The sequence below is a fragment of the Oncorhynchus masou genome, chromosome 27 (genome assembly GCF_036934945.1).
Source record: "Oncorhynchus masou masou isolate Uvic2021 chromosome 27, UVic_Omas_1.1, whole genome shotgun sequence".
Classification (NCBI taxonomy): Eukaryota; Metazoa; Chordata; class Actinopteri; order Salmoniformes; family Salmonidae; genus Oncorhynchus; species Oncorhynchus masou.
This window is the reverse complement of record NC_088238.1, coordinates 25,105,990-25,126,273: the sequence shown is the minus strand read 5'-3', so window position 1 is coordinate 25,126,273 and position 20,284 is coordinate 25,105,990. Positions and strand designations below refer to the sequence as shown.

The 20,284-nt window shown below is 41.6% G+C and overlaps 1 protein-coding gene across 8 annotated transcripts in view; it reads right to left on the bottom strand.

The window, feature by feature from the left end:
- The window catches only part of LOC135515884 (muskelin), a 30,516-nt gene extending 10,477 nt beyond the window's left edge, over positions 1-20,039 (bottom strand). Inside the window, exons 1-12 of one of the 8 annotated variants that reach the window (XM_064939707.1) lie at positions 19,943-20,039; positions 10,779-10,848; positions 8,992-9,134; positions 8,811-8,899; positions 8,528-8,637; positions 7,653-7,845; positions 7,141-7,275; positions 6,879-6,944; positions 3,371-3,483; positions 2,758-3,006; positions 2,172-2,393; positions 1,629-1,758 (exon numbers count right to left, since the gene is read on the bottom strand). In XM_064939707.1, the coding sequence (XP_064795779.1) occupies positions 1,629-1,758; positions 2,172-2,393; positions 2,758-3,006; positions 3,371-3,483; positions 6,879-6,944; positions 7,141-7,275; positions 7,653-7,845; positions 8,528-8,637; positions 8,811-8,899; positions 8,992-9,134; positions 10,779-10,848; positions 19,943-20,022 (1,600 nt within the window). In that variant the 5' untranslated portion in view covers positions 20,023-20,039. Of the gene's footprint in view, positions 1-1,628; positions 1,759-2,171; positions 2,394-2,757; positions 3,007-3,370; positions 3,484-6,878; positions 6,945-7,140; positions 7,276-7,652; positions 7,846-8,527; positions 8,638-8,810; positions 8,900-8,991; positions 9,135-9,284; positions 10,756-10,778; positions 10,849-19,942 lie in introns of those variants that run through there. The other 7 variants (XM_064939709.1, XM_064939710.1, XM_064939701.1 and 4 more) reach the window with 7 other exon arrangements.
- Positions 20,040-20,284: the final 245 nt, after the last annotated feature.

The window sequence follows — 20,284 nt, the reverse complement described above, 5'->3', positions numbered from 1 at the left end:
CAGTCTATTCTTGTTCTGAGAAATGAAAGCTATTCCATGCGAGAAATTGCCAAGAAACTGAAGATCTGGTCAGCTCTATTGAGCTGTTGTGGGAGCAGCTTGACTGTATGGTAAGTAAGAAGTGCCCATCAAGCCAATCCCAACTTGTGGGAGGAGCTTCACGAAGCACGGGGTGAAACCTCTTCAGATTACCTCAACAAACTGACAACTAGACCGCCAAAGGTCTATAAGGCTGTAATTGCTGCTAATGGAGGATTCTTTGACGAAAGCAAAGCTTGAAGGACACAATCATTATTTCAATTTAAAAAAAGTTATTTATAACCTTGTCCACGTCTTGACTAAACTCAGCAAAAAAAAAAGAAACGTCCCTTTTTCAGGACCCTGTCTTTCAAAGATACTTTGTAAAAATCCAAATAATTCACAGATCTTCATTGTAAAGGGTTTAAACATTGTTTCCAATGCGTGTTCAATGAACCATAAACAATTAATGAACATGCACCTGTGGAACGGTCGTTAAGACAATAACAGCTTACAGATGGTAGGCAATTAAGGTCAATTGGTGGAAGAGTGGGGTAAGACTCACAGCAAGAACTGGCAAATCTGGTGCAGTCCAGATTGATTTGATTTTGACCCCCCCCCCCCTTGTTCTGGGACACATTGTCACATGTCTGTGGAATCTTGTTATGTTCATACAAATATTTACACAAGTTTGCTGAAAATAAACGCAGTTGACAGTGAGAGGACGTTTCCTTTTTTTGCTGAGCTGATAACTTTGGTCGTTTATGCTTGAATATATATGTATTTATTTATTACAGACAGACAGTATCAGCCAAAAGTTTGGACAAACCTACTCAAAGGTTTTTCTTTATTTTTTTTTTTATTTTCTACATTGTAGAATAATAGTGAAGACATCAAAACTATGAAATATCACATATGGAATCTAAAGTAACTAAAAAAGTAAAAGATCCATCCTGAAAAAAGGATGTTTCTTTTTTTGCCGAGTTTGTTATCTTTTCTGTTAATTATCAAAATTAGTGAAGATTCCAGTAACTTTGGTGAAATTACCAGTAGCTTTGCAACCCTGTGTGTGTGTAATAGAAAAAGTAGAGGATGAAAGAGTGTGGTTCTGTGAGAGAGTGAGAATAAAACCTAAAGAGAAAGTGAATTGTGAGAGATTGAAACAGTGTGTGTGTGTGTGTGGTGTGAGAGCGCAATCTAATTAAATGTTCCTGTGGTTTTGCTAAATACCACAATAATACAGGGGTGGGAATTTCTAAGAACCCCATTTGCACATGACAAAAATGCTATTCTCAGAAGCTGATGACATCAACTGCTCACTTTCTAATCACAGCAAGCAATTATGAATTCCAACTTTGTAAAGAAACGCACTACGGCCACGCTACTGGATTCTCTGTTGCCCTGCAGAATGGTCGGAACCCAGGGTGCAAGTGCTGAAAGCAGTAAAGGGGACTTCTACATGAAAAACTAAATAAGTTTACCCTTGCAACACCCTTGGCATTAGACCTGCCAATCTGACACCTGAAACCTGACCAGATCCATTTGGAACAAAATGTTGGCACTAAAACAATTAAGGTGTCGGTTGTACTATACTAAGCGGACAGTCTTACCCATGCCGGAGTCCTTCTTGGTTCCGTCTGAGATGATCTCCACATGGTCCCCGTCCACGTCGTAGCTGAAGAAGTCATTCAGGTACGTCTTTGACCTCTGACCTCCGAACACATACAGACAACGATTCCTCTGGAGAAAGGAAGGGGGGATGAGAGAGAGAGAAGAGCACATTCTATTTCATATTCATGCCAACACTGAATGGTTTACATTCTTCTGTGGAACAAGATAATAGTCTGAACAACTTTCCTTGGCTTCATAAATGTCCTGAGAGTAAACTTGGTGCATATTTGTTCTGTTATGTCTTTTGCTTTCTCTAAAAACACAAAACAGTGAATTCTGAATGATTCAGTCATGATTGTGTGGGTATTGATTAATTTTGGTCAATAAATCATTCTGGTGTTTGTGCTGAATTCTATAAAGAATGTCACTGCAATGTTGCCACATTGTGTGTTGATATGTGTGAGTATGAGCACGGTTCAGTAACATCCAGGCAACATTACCCTAACATCAACACCATTCATGGTACTACTCCCATAACTCACAGTGTGGAAGAGCATGCAGTGTCCGATGCGAGACTGGACATCCTCAGGCCCAGCGTTGCAGGAGTCTTCTCTGAGCAGGCTCCATGTTCCGGCCTGGCAGTGGAAGGCATACAGCCCACTGAACTGGGGCTCGGACGTCCTGCTGTCCTCCACACTGCCGTTACACATCAGAATTCGACCACCAAACGTATAGATCATGTGCTTCTCCGAGTCCATACACATCTATAAGGAGAGGGAGGAAGGATGAGAGAAAGGTTGGGTACAAAGAGAGAGTCATGAGATTCAACATTTGGATTTCAGTGTTGGGCTTAGAGCAGTGGAAAAAAATATGCAAAAATCCTTAGCATTTACAGATCAGTTTTTAGCTTAAAAAGTGGGACAGGGGGAAAATATGTCAAGACTATAACCGGCTAAGCCTTCATCATCAGTGCTCTGGTCTCACCTCCAGATGGCTGAGTGGACCAATTATTTAACCAACAAAAACCCTTTAACCTATTTTTAATGAGGCCCAAAGTGTTTAAATTCACTCCTAGCCAGTTTGTATGTGTGTGATACAGCTGTGTGAGGGGCGAGATAATGGGGTAACCTGGTGGTCAAAGACGAGCTTGGGCCCGCCGTCGGCTGACGTGTCCTCGCTGAGCAGTGTCCAGGTGTTGGCGTCGACATCGTAGCGGTAGAAGTCACTCTTCAGAGACTTGCTGTTCCTGACGCTGGAGTCTAGGTAGCGGCCGAGTGTGTAGATCTGCCGCCGCTGGCTGTCGATGCACATCTTGTGACAGGACCGCGCACTGGGACCACTCTGGGAGAGGACGGGGTAAGCCATCACACAAACTATCTATAAAATAGGAGAATGAGACGACTCGGCCCCTTGCTCCCACGTGGTGACAGCGGTGTTACCATTTACTGAGCTTGGTTGATATCCAGGTCCTAATCAGAAACATTACGCCTTTGTTATATTTTCCTATAGTGAAACTTTCAACTATTATCTTCATTATAATCATCCGTTAGATAGACATTACCTTCACCTTGACCAAAGAAAACTGCAGTCATTATCATGATCATTTCTATAAACAATTTAGTGTTCTTGCACATTAAGCAGCTGTAACAATCAGTATGGACCATTTAACAGTGTTGTTCTGTGTCACCATAACTCCTCTTTTCCACCATCCTTCTGTCTTTCATACATCTTGCTCTCTCACCTCCTTCTCTGTGTCTCTGGAGATGCAGACCCACTGGTTCTCCTGAACACTGTAGGCCCAGAAGTCAGCCAGGTCCTGTGTGCCGTCCCAGCCCCCAAAAAGATACACCGTCTCTGTAGGAAACAGGGAGCCAACACTGGTCAACACCTGGGATGCATTCAACATGACTGAACTACTCTGGTGCCTATACTGAAACACCAAGAAGACTACCGCAAAGCAAAATGGTCCTGAAACTATCCCTTCACACTCAAACCTGTATACTGGTTGAAAATGGCAGATTTGGTCACTGATAAGCACTATTGGAATGCAGTGGCTATACAGTAACATGCTGTACAAGACATCAGAACTCAGGGTCTCCACTACAGAGCTGCATGGGATTCAACTGACAGGCGTTGAATAAGCGCAACAAGAAGATACACCCGCCCCTCTCGCTAATTGGGCTACTTTTGCACATGTTTAATCAGAGAGGGGAATATTGTAGATCAAGAGGACTCGATTTGTTTTGAAAGATGAGACATTGATTATAAATACTGCTTTAATGTCATACAAGCAAACCACACCCACAAGTCCAAATGTGCGCTTCGCTTTTCCATATGACGAAACTCAAGTCCTTTACATTATCAATGTTTATGATCGCTATATTTGATGTACAGTTACAAGGATGACATGGCATCATACCCTGGGTCATTTTTATCAGAAGGAGCCCGTTTGTCACATTCTGAAGAAAATTAGCAGCAGAACACGCACCTGAATGTACTCAATAATCCATTCTATGCACACCAAAATGACTATCCTTTTCTCTGAAAAGTGCCTTATGAAAGCCTAACACGAAGATAGTGTTTTATAACTTAGCTAGTCATGTTGGCAAGAGAAAAGCTTTCAAAATTGTGCCAATCTGACCCAGAATGCAATTTATAAATGGACCAATTCTGGATTGCGAAAACAATAATTGTGTGATGGGGATGAGGGCCGTGCTTGCTTCAATTCTTCAACGGTACAGCTAGGAGAGCTAAAAAGAAACACCTAATAGTTGAAAACTCTTTCCTTGAGCCATAAACATGAATTGAAATGATTTAGTAACTGTGCACACTTCGGAGAGCTGTGTGGCCACTTCCATACACCAGTTAGACGTCTTAATCTAATGCTTGACTGCCGTGTCCTCACCTTTGGTCCGATAATTTCCCCATATTTTTGAAAAGTGGTCCCTTTCAATTGCTACCATGGGTGTAAAGGGTTAAGGAGTAGAAAAAGGCTATTCAAGAAACATTTAGACTACATACTGCCATACTGAGTGCAATCATGAGAATTTTGGGAGGAAATCATCACTTCAACTGTAGTAAAAAGAGAGTTACATTCCATTCCAGAAGTCCTGAAGAACCCCTGAATTGAGTAGCTTGAGTGCATAATTAACACAGCGGTGCACAGGTTCAATGGGCCGTAACCATGGCAAATCAGCAGAGCAGCACACAGGGGTAATGTTTGCATGGCGTGCAGACTGTGTGGAGGTTTTTGTAGGTTGGGGGGGGGGTTACTCTAGGTCATCTGGATTGGCCAAAAACACAGTACTCAGTGTCTGGGGGCCTCCGAGACAGACCAGTGAGATGCAAGGCTTCTCACAGCCTGTATACACACGTGCACAATACAAGCCTTTGTCTTTACAAACCCCTACAGGCAAGTAAGCCACCAAAACATTACAGAGCACTAAAATAACCACTGTGTCTTCTACAAAACAGCTTTAAAAAGGCAATAATATAGGTTATACGCCCACAGCAGTAGAAATCCACTTTTTTTTTAGTTGAAAGACGATGGCAAGAGCTTACTTATGACGTTGGACAACACAAAGTCAATAAGTCATTGATTAAAACAAAGTAGAATATATTTGGGCTTGAAGTGACAACCCCGAACTGCCCACTTCGTGCCAATGCTGTGTCTTTTCCTATGAAATGACGTGCACACGCTTCATTTCAGGGCTGGGTTTTATATCAAATGGTACCACCCACCAGCATGGCATTGTTTATTAATCAGAAACACCTGCAAAGTTTGCAAGTTGTAACTAAGCTGAGCAATATAGAGAATATTTGGCTACAGCAAAGATGGCGGATAGGCTGTTTACATTTTAAAACATTGTCAGTTCCGGTCTAGTTAATGGGTTGAGTCTCCCACAGACACCAATGCAACAGCAGCTGGGTCTGGTCTACTTACTTCATTGACTTTTATTGAACCAGAAAGAAAGAAAAACAGTGAGTGGGGTGTCTCGCTTCCTCTTCCTTCTCTGGCTACAGCTTTTAACCATAGGCAGTCAAGTGTAGGCTGAGCCATGGCGCAAATTAAAATAGGGGGTACAAATTTATGCTTTTGCACTTCCACTTTTTTACCAAAATTCATTGGATAACTTGTCAACTTGCACTTATTTAAAATTGCGTGTGATATGATTGTATTTAAGAATCACGCTCCCTGCAAGATGAATGGTTTTGAACACACTCCACTGCTTTGATTGGTGCTGCTAGAAATCAAGGTGTCGACGAATTGTTTATCTAGCTTGTGCTGTTGTTACATCAAGTATTAGTGTTTTGTGTTCGATGCGCTCAGGGTGTTGTTACATATAATTTGCGGCACGCAGTCATTGTAGCCTATCATTTCACCTCCACTAGCTGTGAGAACTATGGCAAGAGCCTACCAAAGGTTTCACCGTGTCCATTATAATGTAGAAAAATGTGTTTCTAGTCCACACTGTTCAATAGTTGGCAGGAATGCAACTTTGGTCTAAACCAGTTTGGATAAACACTCCAAACAGCCTACTCGACCGCTCGGAGGCATCCGCATGGTCCTAAAGCACACCGTTGCCTCGTTTAGTATCACATTCTAATGATAAAACTGGAGGGGACAAAAATGCAATTGCAGAATTGGGGGGGGGGCATCCCCAGTGAAAGTTGCACCCCTGATAGTTAGGCTATCCATATTACCAGAGCGTCATTGTATTCTTTCCATTTCTATGGCAGATTCCCGGCCACAATTTATGAACAATGAAAAAACGTTTGGAGATACAATAGATTGCAAAGACACTGCTTTACCCTATCCACCTGTGGCAAAGTTTTCCCTACATTCTTATGACAAATCCAACTCCAGAACCAGCCATAGCCTAGCTGCCTAATCTTTTGAATATAGTGTAGCAACAGATAACATTAGTTAGCCGGATAAGGTTAGCATGCTAGCTAGCTACATTGGTAAGTTGGTGACCTACTTGTTGTTATTTGTCCACTCCATGTGGAAAGCACCCACGGCATTCCCACCCCCAATTCTTGAATATGTATTAGCAGCCTGCGTCATTCTGCAGAGGTGGAACCTAAACGTCAATTTCTGCTAAAGGACCAGAATGACATCGCCCTCTGGTGGGGGCCTTTAAGGCCAGTTTGTAAAACACATTTGGAAGAGGAAGAATTCCAGTTGAAGTAATCAGCGACATTATAGGGGGTGTTGTCTAGGTGTGGTTTTAGCCGGCATGCCTCACCTGTCTGAACATCGATGACCATCTGATGACCTCCCCTCATCCCTGGTCTGTTGTCATCCTCATTACCTGGAGAGAGCGATGGGAGCAAGAGAAAGGGGTTGAGGGAAACGAGGGAATAAGATGTAGGTGAGGGATGGAGTGTTGAAGGAAAATGGAGGAGCAGAAGAGAAAGGGGGGGCGGGGGAAAAAAATTGATTAATCGCTATAGACCGGTAGTGTACAGCATACCATAGCATTTTGTTAATGAGAACACATTTCCTACTTGAGTAGTTTGTCTCACTGTTCATGTCATCTGGGCTTGGCTCTTGGGCGGTTGTACCTTTGTTACTCTTGGGGATGATCTGACTCCATCTTGGCTTGTACTCTTGCTGGCTGATGTACTGGTTAAATAAACCGTCTACAGAGGAAAAGGTCAAACACGGGAAGATCGTCCAGATTATTTTAGCCAGGAGATAGAAGTTTTGTTACTTTCATTTTGAGGTTGAAAAAGTATGATGTCAGGATGACATTGCCACGCCCTGTGGTTTCAAATCAATCTGATAAAATGAAAAGGTAATGTATGGGTCTATATTGTAAATAATGAATCACTATGGTATCCACTGAATTTATGAGCTAAATATAAGCCAAGCTAGGTTTCAAGATCACAGTCATGGGATGGTAGAGGTCTGTAGTTAGTATGATGATTGAGGTCATGTAGTTGTATTGCAGTTGATGTGTACAGGGCAGTAGGTCCAGCCCCCATCGGTCTTTCTGAGGAGGTGTGGGTGTCAGGACCTTTGACGGCTTTGTCGATGAGCTCCTCACAGGCATCAAAGTCTCCCCGGAGTACCAGGCGGTCGTGGAGGTGTGTCAGCATTTGGTGTTCCAACGCGATGCGTGTCTTCTTCTGCAGCGACTCAAAGGCCTCTGTGTAGTTATGCTGCCGGAAGTGCTTCAGGCACAGGCGGATCGCTTCCTGTTCCCGGTACTAGAGGAATACAGGGGAGGGGCCAAGGGGGTGGGAGGGAACACACTCACTGTAATATTGGCTCCATCTTTGTTATACTTTGTTATCACAAATGTTATACTTCATATTATAAACTGGGTGGTTCGAGTCCTGAATGCTGATTGGCTGAAAGCTGTGGTATATCAGACCGTATACCACGGGTATATGACAAAAATAAAAACGTTTTACTGTTCTAAATATGTTGGTAACCAGTTTATAACAGCATTAAGGCACATCAGGGGTTTGTGGTATATGGCCAATATACCATGGCTAAGGGCTGTGTCCAGGCAATCAGAGTTGCATCGTACCTAAGAACAGCCCATAGCCATGGTATATTGGCCATATACCGCACTTCATCGGGCCTTATTGCTTAATTATAAACTGGGTGGTTCGAGTCCTGAATGCCGATTGGCTGACAGCCATGGTATATCAGACCGTATACCATAGGTATGAGAAAATATTATTGTTACTGCTCTAATTACGTTGGTAACCAGTTTATAATATCAATAAGGCATCTCTGGAGTTTGTAGTATATGGCCAATATACCATGGCTAAGGGCTGTATCCAGACACTCCGCAAATCCCACACCCTCTCTGGCCTTATTGCTTAAGTAACACTCTCCCTTAACCTACTGTGTATGTGAGCGTCTCAGAGGCAGGCTCACCTTGCTGTACCAGTTAAGGCAGGGCTGCACTACATCAGGTTCCTCTATGCCATGCAGCTCAATGTACCAGATACTGAAGTTAAAACTGGGCCCCCAAGACATCAGCGGCACTGAGAGAGACAAAGAGAACGGTCTATAATTTAAGTCATCAACTATTTCACCAGTTTGACTTATTTCCATCTCCAGCCATGTAGCATCCCTTCACTACAATCATTTTCAAGCTGGACTGAGTCTGTACAACACGTAGACCCAAGCCTTGGGCCCATTCCATTTCCAAACTCACCTATTTTAACAAATCTGCAGGGAAACATCTGTTCGTCGATCTTGTGTTTCAAGGTGAAGGTCTCCTTGTTGTAGTCATTCTTCAGGCCACTGCAGAGGAATAAATATGGTACAGACAGGAAGGTAGGTTATTTATACAGTAAAGAATAACACTTCACTGTCCCTCTGCCCTCGCCCATTACCTGGACAGGAGTTCTGTCATGTTCTCTTCGCTCATCCCACCAAACACTTTGAACTTCTTCAGGTTGCACACGTGAGTCTTCTCATACTTTCCAAAGGTGATGCTTTGAACGATCGCTGGCCTTTCCATTTTCAACATTAAGTACTGGAGGGAAAATAGAGGGGAGAATCTGATCAGCGGTCTCTCACAATAACTCATAACGCAGTGTCCGATCTATATTATCAACACATGACACTGCAGTTTTCATTCTACTGCTCTCCGAACATGTTTCACAACACTGCAGATGGCACAGACCGCAGAGGAGAGCTGCTGTTCACAGGTCATTGGAGTGGTAACTAGCCTGGGCATATCTGCCACCGACAGGACAGGGCACTGGCCTGAGCGCTCTGGGAGAGACAGAGGGGATAGAGCAGCACAGATGGAACATCGATTAAATCTGCTTTCCTGGAAACCAGGCAACCCACAATCCCTGGAGACCCATGTTTCTACAAATCCTGTAGGTTTAAATGGCCGTGTGAGTGAGCAATAACCATCCACTACCAGAGTGCATCTGCTGGGCTTACTAATGGGTCCTCTGATACGGGTTCCATCTTCAACAGTTTTCATCAATAATAAGGCAGACATATTGCATCTCATTAGGTTATCGCCTACGGTACATTTAACACAGAGGGATTACTCCTAGGCTTGGGTATATCGATCTTTCTTTTCCAAAACAGTCCTGTCCCGTCACCTAAAAACATGGCACACTTGATAATGAAAAGACCCGTATCGCAATGATTTGTCGTTTCTTGTTGCCACAGAAACCATTATAAAATATTTAAATGAAAAGACTCAGTCTTCATTTATTGAATAAAGAAAATAAGCTTTGCAATGGGGTAGAGCTTTATCATTTGTTCAGTTTAATTATTTTCATGGCTTTACCTCTCCACAACCTCCATCTCTTTGAAAGGATAAAAGGGGTTGATGAGAGTTCAACATCTTTGTTGTGTGAAAAGTATTTGACAAACAGATGCAGTGGAGTTTTGCCTCTGCCACACTTGAATATCTAGCTTAGGTGGTTAAGACGGACATGCTTAGTATCCTCTTGCAGCAAAAAAAAACGTTCAATTTCCTCTGCCCGTAACCACAACACAGTCAAACACGCTACGCTGGGCAACATCCTATTCCCAAAAGTGCAAATGCAAGATGCATACTGAAGATGCGTGCATTGTCAGCTGACACTTCAATGGGGCAGAAGTCTGTGGATTTTATGACTGGATGGCCAGATAGCTACCAACAATGACAAGAAACTGCTACGTGGGGAATCGTAAGTGACTCGTTTCAACTAGTTTAATATTTTTCTTGAACTATACCACGTCTTGTTTTGAGGTGTTTTGCCTGATTTCATGTCAATGCTAAAAAGGCTCAAATTCACTAGCTTGCTAGCCAACAAGTGTAACCATGTATTTGAGAGGCAACATGTGCACATTGTGCAAATGTATTTATGTTTTCAATAAATTCTGGAGACTAAATATAGTTTACATGTTGTCAATCTAGGCCAACGCAGTCTGTTTTGCCCCATAGTTGAATGCTTTTGTTGCTAGACAACCAACCCGTCTATTAGGCGCTACTATTTTGCAGCCACCAGTGAATTGAGAACACGGATGTTGTATGCAACTGGGCACAGACCCTCTACTGAAGAGCCCCATCCCAAGACAGGTAATGCACAAGGCATGGAAGGTGTGTGAGTGACAGGTAGGCCTGAGTATGAGACAGGTGTCTATGTGGGCGGGGCACAGCAGACGTTACCTGTGGAGGGTAGTTGCTCTCAGACGACCACCTGGAGGACTGGTCATTGGGTTTGTCCACCAAGATGTTTCTACACACAGAAAGGGAAAGATGGGAGAAATGACATGTTTCAGCCAACATGCAACCATTTGTTGTGAGCAAAGGGATAGATAGGGTAATATCCATGTAAAAAGGACCCATGAGTACCACATGTGCAGGGAGTTCATAGCAGCATATCAAATTGGGAGTCAAAAAAAGCTAAGCGTGTATATTTTGGGGAAATGAAGGCATAGATAAATTTTCCATCTTAAAAATTAGGCATAAGTTTGATTTCTGGTCAAACAGATGGAAAATGGGTCTTAGATGGATTCTCTGGTACTTTCGTATAGGCAAAAGTGGTCCCTGAAAATTGCATACTACGTCACATGTATGTGCAACATGTCACTGCTCTCTCACTCACTCTGCCGTGCGGGTATCTTGCTAGCTGTCTCATATGGCGTGGGGCTAAAGCTCATTGGTTGAACACGAATTGCTAGGGAGCAGATCCACTTGGGGGAAAATAGCGCAGCACAGCTTCCAGAAAAACAGTTCCGTTCGAACTAGGAATTTCGTGGCTAATTGAAGCGAGACAGTGATTCTGCATGTATGAACTAAACATAGACACATTTAGCCCAAAGCAGGAGGTTTAAGTAGTTGCCAAAGTACCGGAACATGTCTTTAATAAAGTATTAGAAATACATCAAAACACAATAATATTATTGACGTTAAGAACTTATATCAATACACATTTAGTTTAGGAGAAATTAAGCTTAAGAAACATTGCCTTGTGCCTTGTAATTCTGTTACCAAAAACCCACATATCTTTAAGATAGCTTCTAATTTCTCTCCTGGGCTCAAAAATGGTGTTGTATGATGCAAGGAACCACTTTGCAAAATAACATTCATTATCACTGGTATTGACAATAGAAGGATGCTGCTCTCTGATCCCATGTATTATACAGTAAACTGGCAACCTGTCACTCGGGGCACGTGGTGCAGAGCCTGCTTTGAGCCCCACATTTTTTGCATGTTATTGTGTCACATATCAGTTTGCAAACAATGTAGAAAAAAAAGTTAATAACACCGCATACTTAAGGCAGCTCCAAAATGCAGGTGTTCATCCTAGTTCAGTGCTTTCTGTGGTGTTGAGGCAAGCCAGCAGAAAATATGCAGTGTTGCACCGTGATTGGCTCAGTGTTCTGTCACTCATGGGGTTACTACGTCACCACCAAGTCTAAGAGTAGAGCTAGAAAATTCAAGCCCCCTGGGTGCTGCCATGAAGTTACATTTGAAGTGCCCATCCAAGAAGGCTCAAGGTCATTGGCCACAGATAAAATAACATCAAACCACATCTTATCTACAGTAGCTTTGGCTGTACTGATTATGTCAACATCATACTTTCAAATGTTAGCTGGCAATCATCATCATGAATCAAGTTGTCAATCTACTGGCAAATCCTTTTTAATCCTTGTCATTTGAAGAGAAATAATGAAGAGAAATTAAAGGTAAAACGTATCGGTGCTCCTCGGCTATTGGACATAAACATTACACAACAAGTTGGAAATCGCAAATTCAACGATGAATGTTTTAGAAGGAATCAGTGGCTAACTGCTAGAGGTCGACCGATTATGATTTTTCAACGCCGATACCGATTATTGGAGGACCAAAAAATACCGATACCGATTAACTGGGCCGTTTTTTTAAATGTTATTTGTAATAATGACAATTACAACAATACTGAATGAACACTTATTTTAACTTAATATAATACATCACTAAAATCAATTTAGCCTCAAATAAATAATGAAACATGTTCAATTTGGTTTAAATAATGCAAAAACAAAGTGTTGGAGAAGAAAGTAAAAGTGCAATATATGCCATTGTAAGAAAGCTAACGTTTCAGTTCCTTGCTCAGAACATATGGTGGTTCCTTTTAACATGAGTCTTCAATATTCCCAGGTAAGAAGTTTTAGGTTGTAGTTACTATAAGAATTATAGGACTATTTCCCTCTATAACATTTGTATTTCATTAACCTTTGACTATTGGATGCTCTTATAGGCACTTTAGTATTGCCAGTGTAACAGTATAGCTTCCGTCCCTCTCCTCGCTCCTCCCTGGGCTCGAACCAGGAACACAACGACAACAGCCACCCTCGAAGCAGCGTTACCCATGCAGAGCAAGGGGAACAACCACTCCAAGGCTCAGAACGAGTGACATTTGAAACACGATTAGCGCGCACCCCACTAACCATTTCACTTCGGTTACACCAGCCTCATCTCGGGAGTTGATAGGCTTGAAGTCATAAACAGTGCAATGCTTGACGCACAATGAAGAGCTGCTGGCAAAACACACGAAAGTGCTGTTTGAAAGAATGCTTACGAGCCTGCTGCTGCCTACCACCACTCAGTCAGATACTTGTATGCTCAGTCAGATTATATGCAACGCAGGACACGCTAGATAAACTAGTAATATCATCAACCATATGTAGTTAACTAGTGATTATGATTGATTGATTGTTTTTTATAAGATAAGTTTAATGCTAGCTAGCAACTTGGCTTACTGCATTCGCGTAACAGGCAGTCTCCTTGTGGAGTGCAACGAGAGGCAGGTGGTTATAGCGTTGGACTAGTTAACTGTAAGGTTGCAAGGTTGGATCCCCCGAGCGGACAAGGTGAAAATCTGTCGTTCTGCCCCTGAACAAAGCAGTTAACCCACCGTTCCTAGGCTGTCATTGAAAATAAGAATGTGTTCTTAACTGACTTGCCTAGTTAAATAAAGGTAAAAAAAAACACAAAAAAAACATTTTTTATCGGCCAAATCGGTGTCCAAAAATACCGATTTCAGATTGTTATGAAAACCGGCCATTCCGATTAATCGATCGACCTCTACGAACTGCAAGCCTTGCAAAGCAATCATTATCCTGCTATTCAGTAGAGTGGCAGTGGGTCCCAAGTCCAAGATTAACGGTCTCTTTACCTAGTTTAAAATGATAAACATTCAACAATGGCCATGCTGTTAATGAAACATGATTTATGCTGCGCCCAAAACAACTGTTAACCCAGAACTGCAAAATCTGAATTCAGTGAGTTCAAGACAACTGGAAACTCTGGAAAAACGAGCGACGACTGGGAAGAAACATTTTGAACTTTCATCCAACTCGGAATTGTGAAATTCGGAACTCGGGCCTCTTTCTAGAGCGATGACTTGAAGATCACTGACATCGTCATGATTCACAACCCCCCCCCCCAGAGTTCCCAGTTGTCTTGAAAGCACCAAAAATCCAGAGAATGCCAGACTCGATGACAAAATTTGCCCAAAAGGGCCGCCAAGCCACCTTCCTGTTCAAGTGAACAGGGCACAACACGATGAGTCCAACAATGTATTGTATGCTGCTACATAAATTATGTAATATTCCAGGAAGATATGTATACTGTGGATAAGAAAGTTATACTAAGTGTATGTTGTGTTAGCAGCCCATGTGCCTCACCCTAATAATTTGGTCCATTTCCACCTCATAACTTAGCCTACTGTTCTGACTTGGTGGTGCAAACTACCTGCCCTCCAGGACACCTACACCACCTGATGTTACAGGAAGGCCATAAAGATCATCAAGGACATCAACCACCCGAGCCACTGCCTGTTCACCCCGCTATCATCCAGAAGGCGAGGTCAGTACAGGTGCATCAAAGCTGGGACCGAGAGACTGAAAAACAGCTTCTATCTCAAGGCCATCAGACTGTTAAACAGCCACCACTAACATTGAGTGGCTGCTGCCAACACACTGACACTGACTCAACTCCAGCCACTTTAATAATGGGAATTGATGGGAAATTATGTAAATATATCACTAGCCACTTTAAACAATGCTACCTTATATAATGTTACTTACCCTACATTATTCATCTCATATGCATACGTATATACTGTACTCTATATCATCGACTGCATCCTTAGGTAATACATGTATCATTAGCCACTTTAACTATGCCACTTTGTTTACATACTCATCTCATATGTATATACTGTACTCGATACCATCTACTGTATCTTGCCTATGCTGCTCTGTACTCATTCATATATCCTTATGTACATATTCTTTATCCCCTTACACTGTGTATAAGACAGTAGTTTAGGAATTGTTAGTTAGATTACTTGTTGGTTATTACTGCATTGTCGGAACTAGAAGCACAAGCATTTCGCTACACTCGCATTAACATCTGCTAACCATGTGTATGTGACAAATAAAATTTGATTTGATTTGACATGTAGCCTATAGCATGTTTCACAGAAATGTCATCATCATATCTTGTAAGAGCTTTCATTGTCTGCTTATATGCCCCCTTCATTTATCCTACGGGTGACTTGGTATACAGAGAGAATACTGAATTCTGTCTGAGCAAATGCTGAGCAAAGTGCTGAGCAAATAGTTATATTGACTACGTCTGTCCTAGCTCGCTCATTAATGTCTTAACAGAAATGACGGATTGCCTCTTATCCGCTTGTCGTGCAAACTATGGCATAAGGGGACATGTCAGTTGTCAGTAGAAAACACATTTGTTTATGCAAGTCAGCCATATGAGCTGTTTTTTTTTAAATGGCAGTAAATGAGGCTGAATGAACTGTTTCGCTGCCAGATAAGCCTCCACTGATAGCCAGATGTAGCAGTGGTAAGGTGTTGGGACTGCTGTTGGAACTGCTTTATGTAGGTCCTAACAGTTTGTGGACACTGTCACCGTTAAAATTAATGTATTGTTTAGTGTTGCGTCTTTGCTGGCATGTATCCCTCGTTATTCCCCCCACCCCCATCAAGATTTACATGCTAAAACCGCCACTGATATAGCATCTCTTGCCATTGTGGCCTTAACCAAGGCACTTGCATCTTGAGCTGGCCTGAATGGCCACGTACTCTTATAATCTCCAACTGGCACAGCCAGGTGAGGACTGACTGCCCCTCAGAGCCCGGATCCTCCCTAAGTTTCTTCCAAGGTTCCTGCCTTCTAGGGAGTTTTCCAAGCCATCTTCATAGCTAGCCGTTTGGGGTTTTAGGCTGGGTTTCTATAAAAACACTTTGTGACATCTGCTGATGTAGAAAGGCCGTTTTAAATAAATTGTATTTAATTTGATTGACTTACCCCCCCAAAGTAAAATACTGCACCGATAGGCTCATGTATAAAACATGTGGTCTGTGGTTCACAGAAGTATCAAGTAAAGGTAGACCTACCAATTAGGTTAGTTGGTGTTTTTCCTGATACACATTTCAGTTTATGAATTATTAACAGATTAAACCTCGTAATACTGTTACTAAGTCAGAGTAGTCACAAACTACAGTGAGGTCACCTACTGTCCTCCCTTATGTTCAGCTCATTTGTTTTATTTTTCTGTCATCTGGTTGTCAAAGCAAGAGGGTGAAAACAGTCTGGACAACAAAAGGTTGAGTAACGTAGAGCACACTAGAGTAAGGTATAATGTACTGTACTATATGACACTACTGTACTAAACTGTAATTTGATGCCTAAACTTGTGAAACATAGACGTCCATGATTAGATCAGATTTGGTTCAGTCCGGACCAACCAAATTTGGTCGTGTTTGGGAGCGGAGCTCATTAGAATAATAGCCAGTGTCTCAAATAATACCTATATATGCAAAGGACGATATTGCATATTTCTAGCTTTGTGTAGAACTATGCATTTCTATGTAGTACAGAGACCAATGATCAGGGTTCAGCGGTATCCAGATATCCATACTGTGCCTGTGCCCTTCCGGGATAGACTGTATTACGGTAGTGCACACAAGTTATGATTTAATTTTTTCAAACATAAAAAAAGCCCCAAAGAAAGTACTTGTTAGCAATCTGGTAAGTACAATGAAATTCTCATAGCGGATGCTAGGTAAATGCTAACGAGCGCATGCAAATATTTACTACTTGGACAGACAACTCCGCTCAAAGTTATGCAAGTATCTTAAAACACAGTTTGCAGCATGCACAAAACAAATATTAGGCAGCAGGGGATTCTCTGCTGCTGCTACCAAGAAGCTTGATCTTGCAAGCTTAGTTAACATGAGCTATTTAGCAACATTCACAAGTTATGTATCAAAACCCAGCTGAAGAGAATTTATTTGGTATATCTTAAATAGTTCACTTCAAACTTCTTTGGGATAGGGGGCAGCATTTTCACTTTTGGATGAATAGCGTGCCCAGAGTGAAATGCCTCCTACTCAGTCCCAGATGCTAATATATGCATATTATTAGTAGTATTGGATAGAAAACACTCTGAAGTTTCTAAAACTGTTTGAATGATGTCTGAGTATAACAGAACTCATATGGCAGGCATAAAACCCGAGAAAAAATCCAAACAGGAAGTGGGAAATCTGAGGTTTGTAGTTTTTGAACTCACCCCGATTGAATACACAGTGGGATATTGGTTATGTTGCACTTCCTAAGGCTTCCACTAGATATCAACTGTCTTTGGAACTTTTGGAGCTTCTCATGTGATGAGGGACCGGATGGGAGCTCTTTGAGTCAGTGGTCTGCCTACAGCCTCGTTCTCAGTCACGCGCTTTCACTTGAGAGGTAGCTGTCGTTCCATTGGTTTTCAACAGACAATGGAATTCTCCGGTTGGAACATTATTGAACTTTTATGGTAAAAACATCCTAAAGATTGATTCTACACTTAGTTTGACAAGTTTCTTCGACCTGTAATATAAGTTATTGAACGTTTCGTCCGAATGGACCAGATCGCGCATTTGGATTTGTTTACCAAACGCCCTAACAAAAGAAGCTATTGGACATAAATGATTGACATTATCGAACAAAACAAGCATTAATTGTGGAACTGTGATTCCTGGGAGTGCATTCTGATGAAGATCATCAAAGGTAAGTGAATGTTTCTAATGCTATTTATGAATAATGTTGACTACCCAACATGGCGGATATTTCTCTGGCTGGTTTGGCCCTGAGCGCCGTTCTCAGATTATGCTTTTTCTGTAATGTTTTTCTGTAATTTTTTTTTAAAATCTGACACAGCAGTTGCATTAAGGAGAAGTGTATCTATATTTCCATGTCTAAAAATTGTATTTTCATCAACATTTATAATGAGTATTTCTGTGAATTCATGTGGCTCTCTGCAATATCACGGCATGTTTTGGAACAACTGAACGTAACACGACAATGTAAAATAAGATTTTTGGATATAAATATGAACTTTACCGAACAAAACATACATGCATTGTGTAACATGAAGTCCCATGAATGTCATCTGATGAAGATCTTCAAAAGGTTAGTGATTAATTATATCTCTATTTGTGCTTTTTGTGACGCCTCTCTTTGGCTGGAAAAATGGCTGGGTTTTTCTGTGAGTTGATGGTGACCTAACATAATCGTTTGTTTTCGCTGTAAAAGCATTTTTTGAAATCAGGCACTGTGGCTGGATTAACCAGAATTTTAGCTATAAAATGGTGCCTAATACTTGTATGTTTGAGAAATTTGATTTCTGTTGATTTGTATTTGGCGCCCTGCAAATTCATTGGCTGTTGGCGAGGGGTTCCGCTAGCAGAACAGGTTAATAGTTATAAGATATATAGCTGGAAAACAATAGTAGTGAATTTTATACAAGTGTAACTTGATCACCACACTTAAGTTGCGCTGCAGGAGTGCCTCACCATGCAAAGCTCCTATTTTGCTGTTGTGCTTCTTTAAAAACGAAACACACGTGACTGCCTCAAACCACTGTTTTGCGAAACTAGTACTGGTAAGCTTTATAATTAAAAACTATCTAACATGCGAAATGATGAATGCAATCTGCATTATCCATTGCTAGGGCTGGGCGGTATACCGGTATTGATGCACGGACCGGTTTGGGTTTTTACTTCACCTTCTATAACGGTTTGTTTGTTAAATGTGATACGCAGTGTGTAACGTCCATTTTTATAGTTTACTTCGCTACTTGAGTCATCTTTCACCACTGTCACTCTCCATCCACTTTCCACACAGACCAACATTTGCTGTCCCTTGACCACGAGACACTTGCGTTCAGTCTGCATGGTCCATGCAGCATATGCAACAATGTTGATGACAACGATGCAGTTGTCACTTTGCTTCTTAATATAAATCTACTATCATTTTGTAATTACACTATTAGCTTGTGTTTCTTACATTTGAAAACTAAATGGACTGTGACCTGAATGGCATTCCTAATTTGTTCCGGCATTGGCCAGAGCAAATTAGGCCTACTGATGATGACCTCTCACATCCCTCATCATCATCAAACATGGAATGGTATTGTGACAGAGGCAGTGGTACTACTGTCTTCAAGGCTGCAATTACAAAGGCAGACCAAATCTGGGTTTTTTTCACTAAATGGGTCTTTTGACCAATCAGATCAGCTTTGAAAAATATTTATGGGTAAGGACAAAATACCCATTAGTGGATTTTTATTTTATTTTTAGAATTGGGCTGCCTGTGTAAACGCAGCCCAAGACACATTTTCAGCCTGTTCCAAGCTAATTCGTGCTGAAAATTGCAATTGCACGCGTTAAAAGAGCGGGATAATAAGTTCCATAAATAGCTGACTGTACAGACATTTCCTATGGTGTAAGGTTACCCAAGCAATGCCATAGAGACATACTAATGTTAGCTAGTTCTCCCTTTGGCTTTGCACGAACGGGTACAGAACAGTCAGACTAAACATGCCTACAAAAAGTGTAGGTGAAAAAAGTAGCTATCTAGTATGATTAGTTAACTATTTAGCTAACTAGCTAATATAAAAAGTAATGAGTGGTTTTGGCTACTAACTTAGTGGTGGTGGCATGCTCGTCTAGTTTGCGAGCTCGCGAACTTAACTAGCTAGCTTTTTTTGCCAACTCGTTAGTATAGCTGTTAGATAGTTAACAATATCGGCTTTACAGTGCACGACAAAACGTCACACAGTACACAAAAATAATCAATTTAGCTGGCTATGCGTGCATTTTGTTTACTCAAGTAAATCTAACTAGCTAACGTTATCCCCGTTGCCTAACGGTGGAGTAGTTAGCTCGCAGTCAAGCTAGGCCGTGGAGAGACGATTCAATGCACTGTGGCAGTTAATGAGACCTGCAGCCACGAAAACAAATACATACATGTGGTCAACGTATGTGTGCATTACTCACTCTGGTAAATATGTGGAGGAATAAGAGCTCCATTTAAAAACACTGAAGGAGAGGACCCTGTTCTCTGGAACGACCGCCATCTTGTTGCAGAAAATGACAAGCAGCAAAGGCTCAAGTGACAGTTCTTAAAGAGACAATACACTTGAATTCGATTAATGCTTTTGGTTACATCGGTCAAGTTCAATAATAGACAAAACTGTTCCAAATATTTACGAGGACATGATAATGATTAGTGACCCTGGAAATGTGCAGGGAACACTTGGACCAAGTTATTTCAACCAGACTACTTCCATTTGGCTTAGTGTGTGTGTGTGTGTGTGTGTGTGTGTGTGTGTGTGTGTG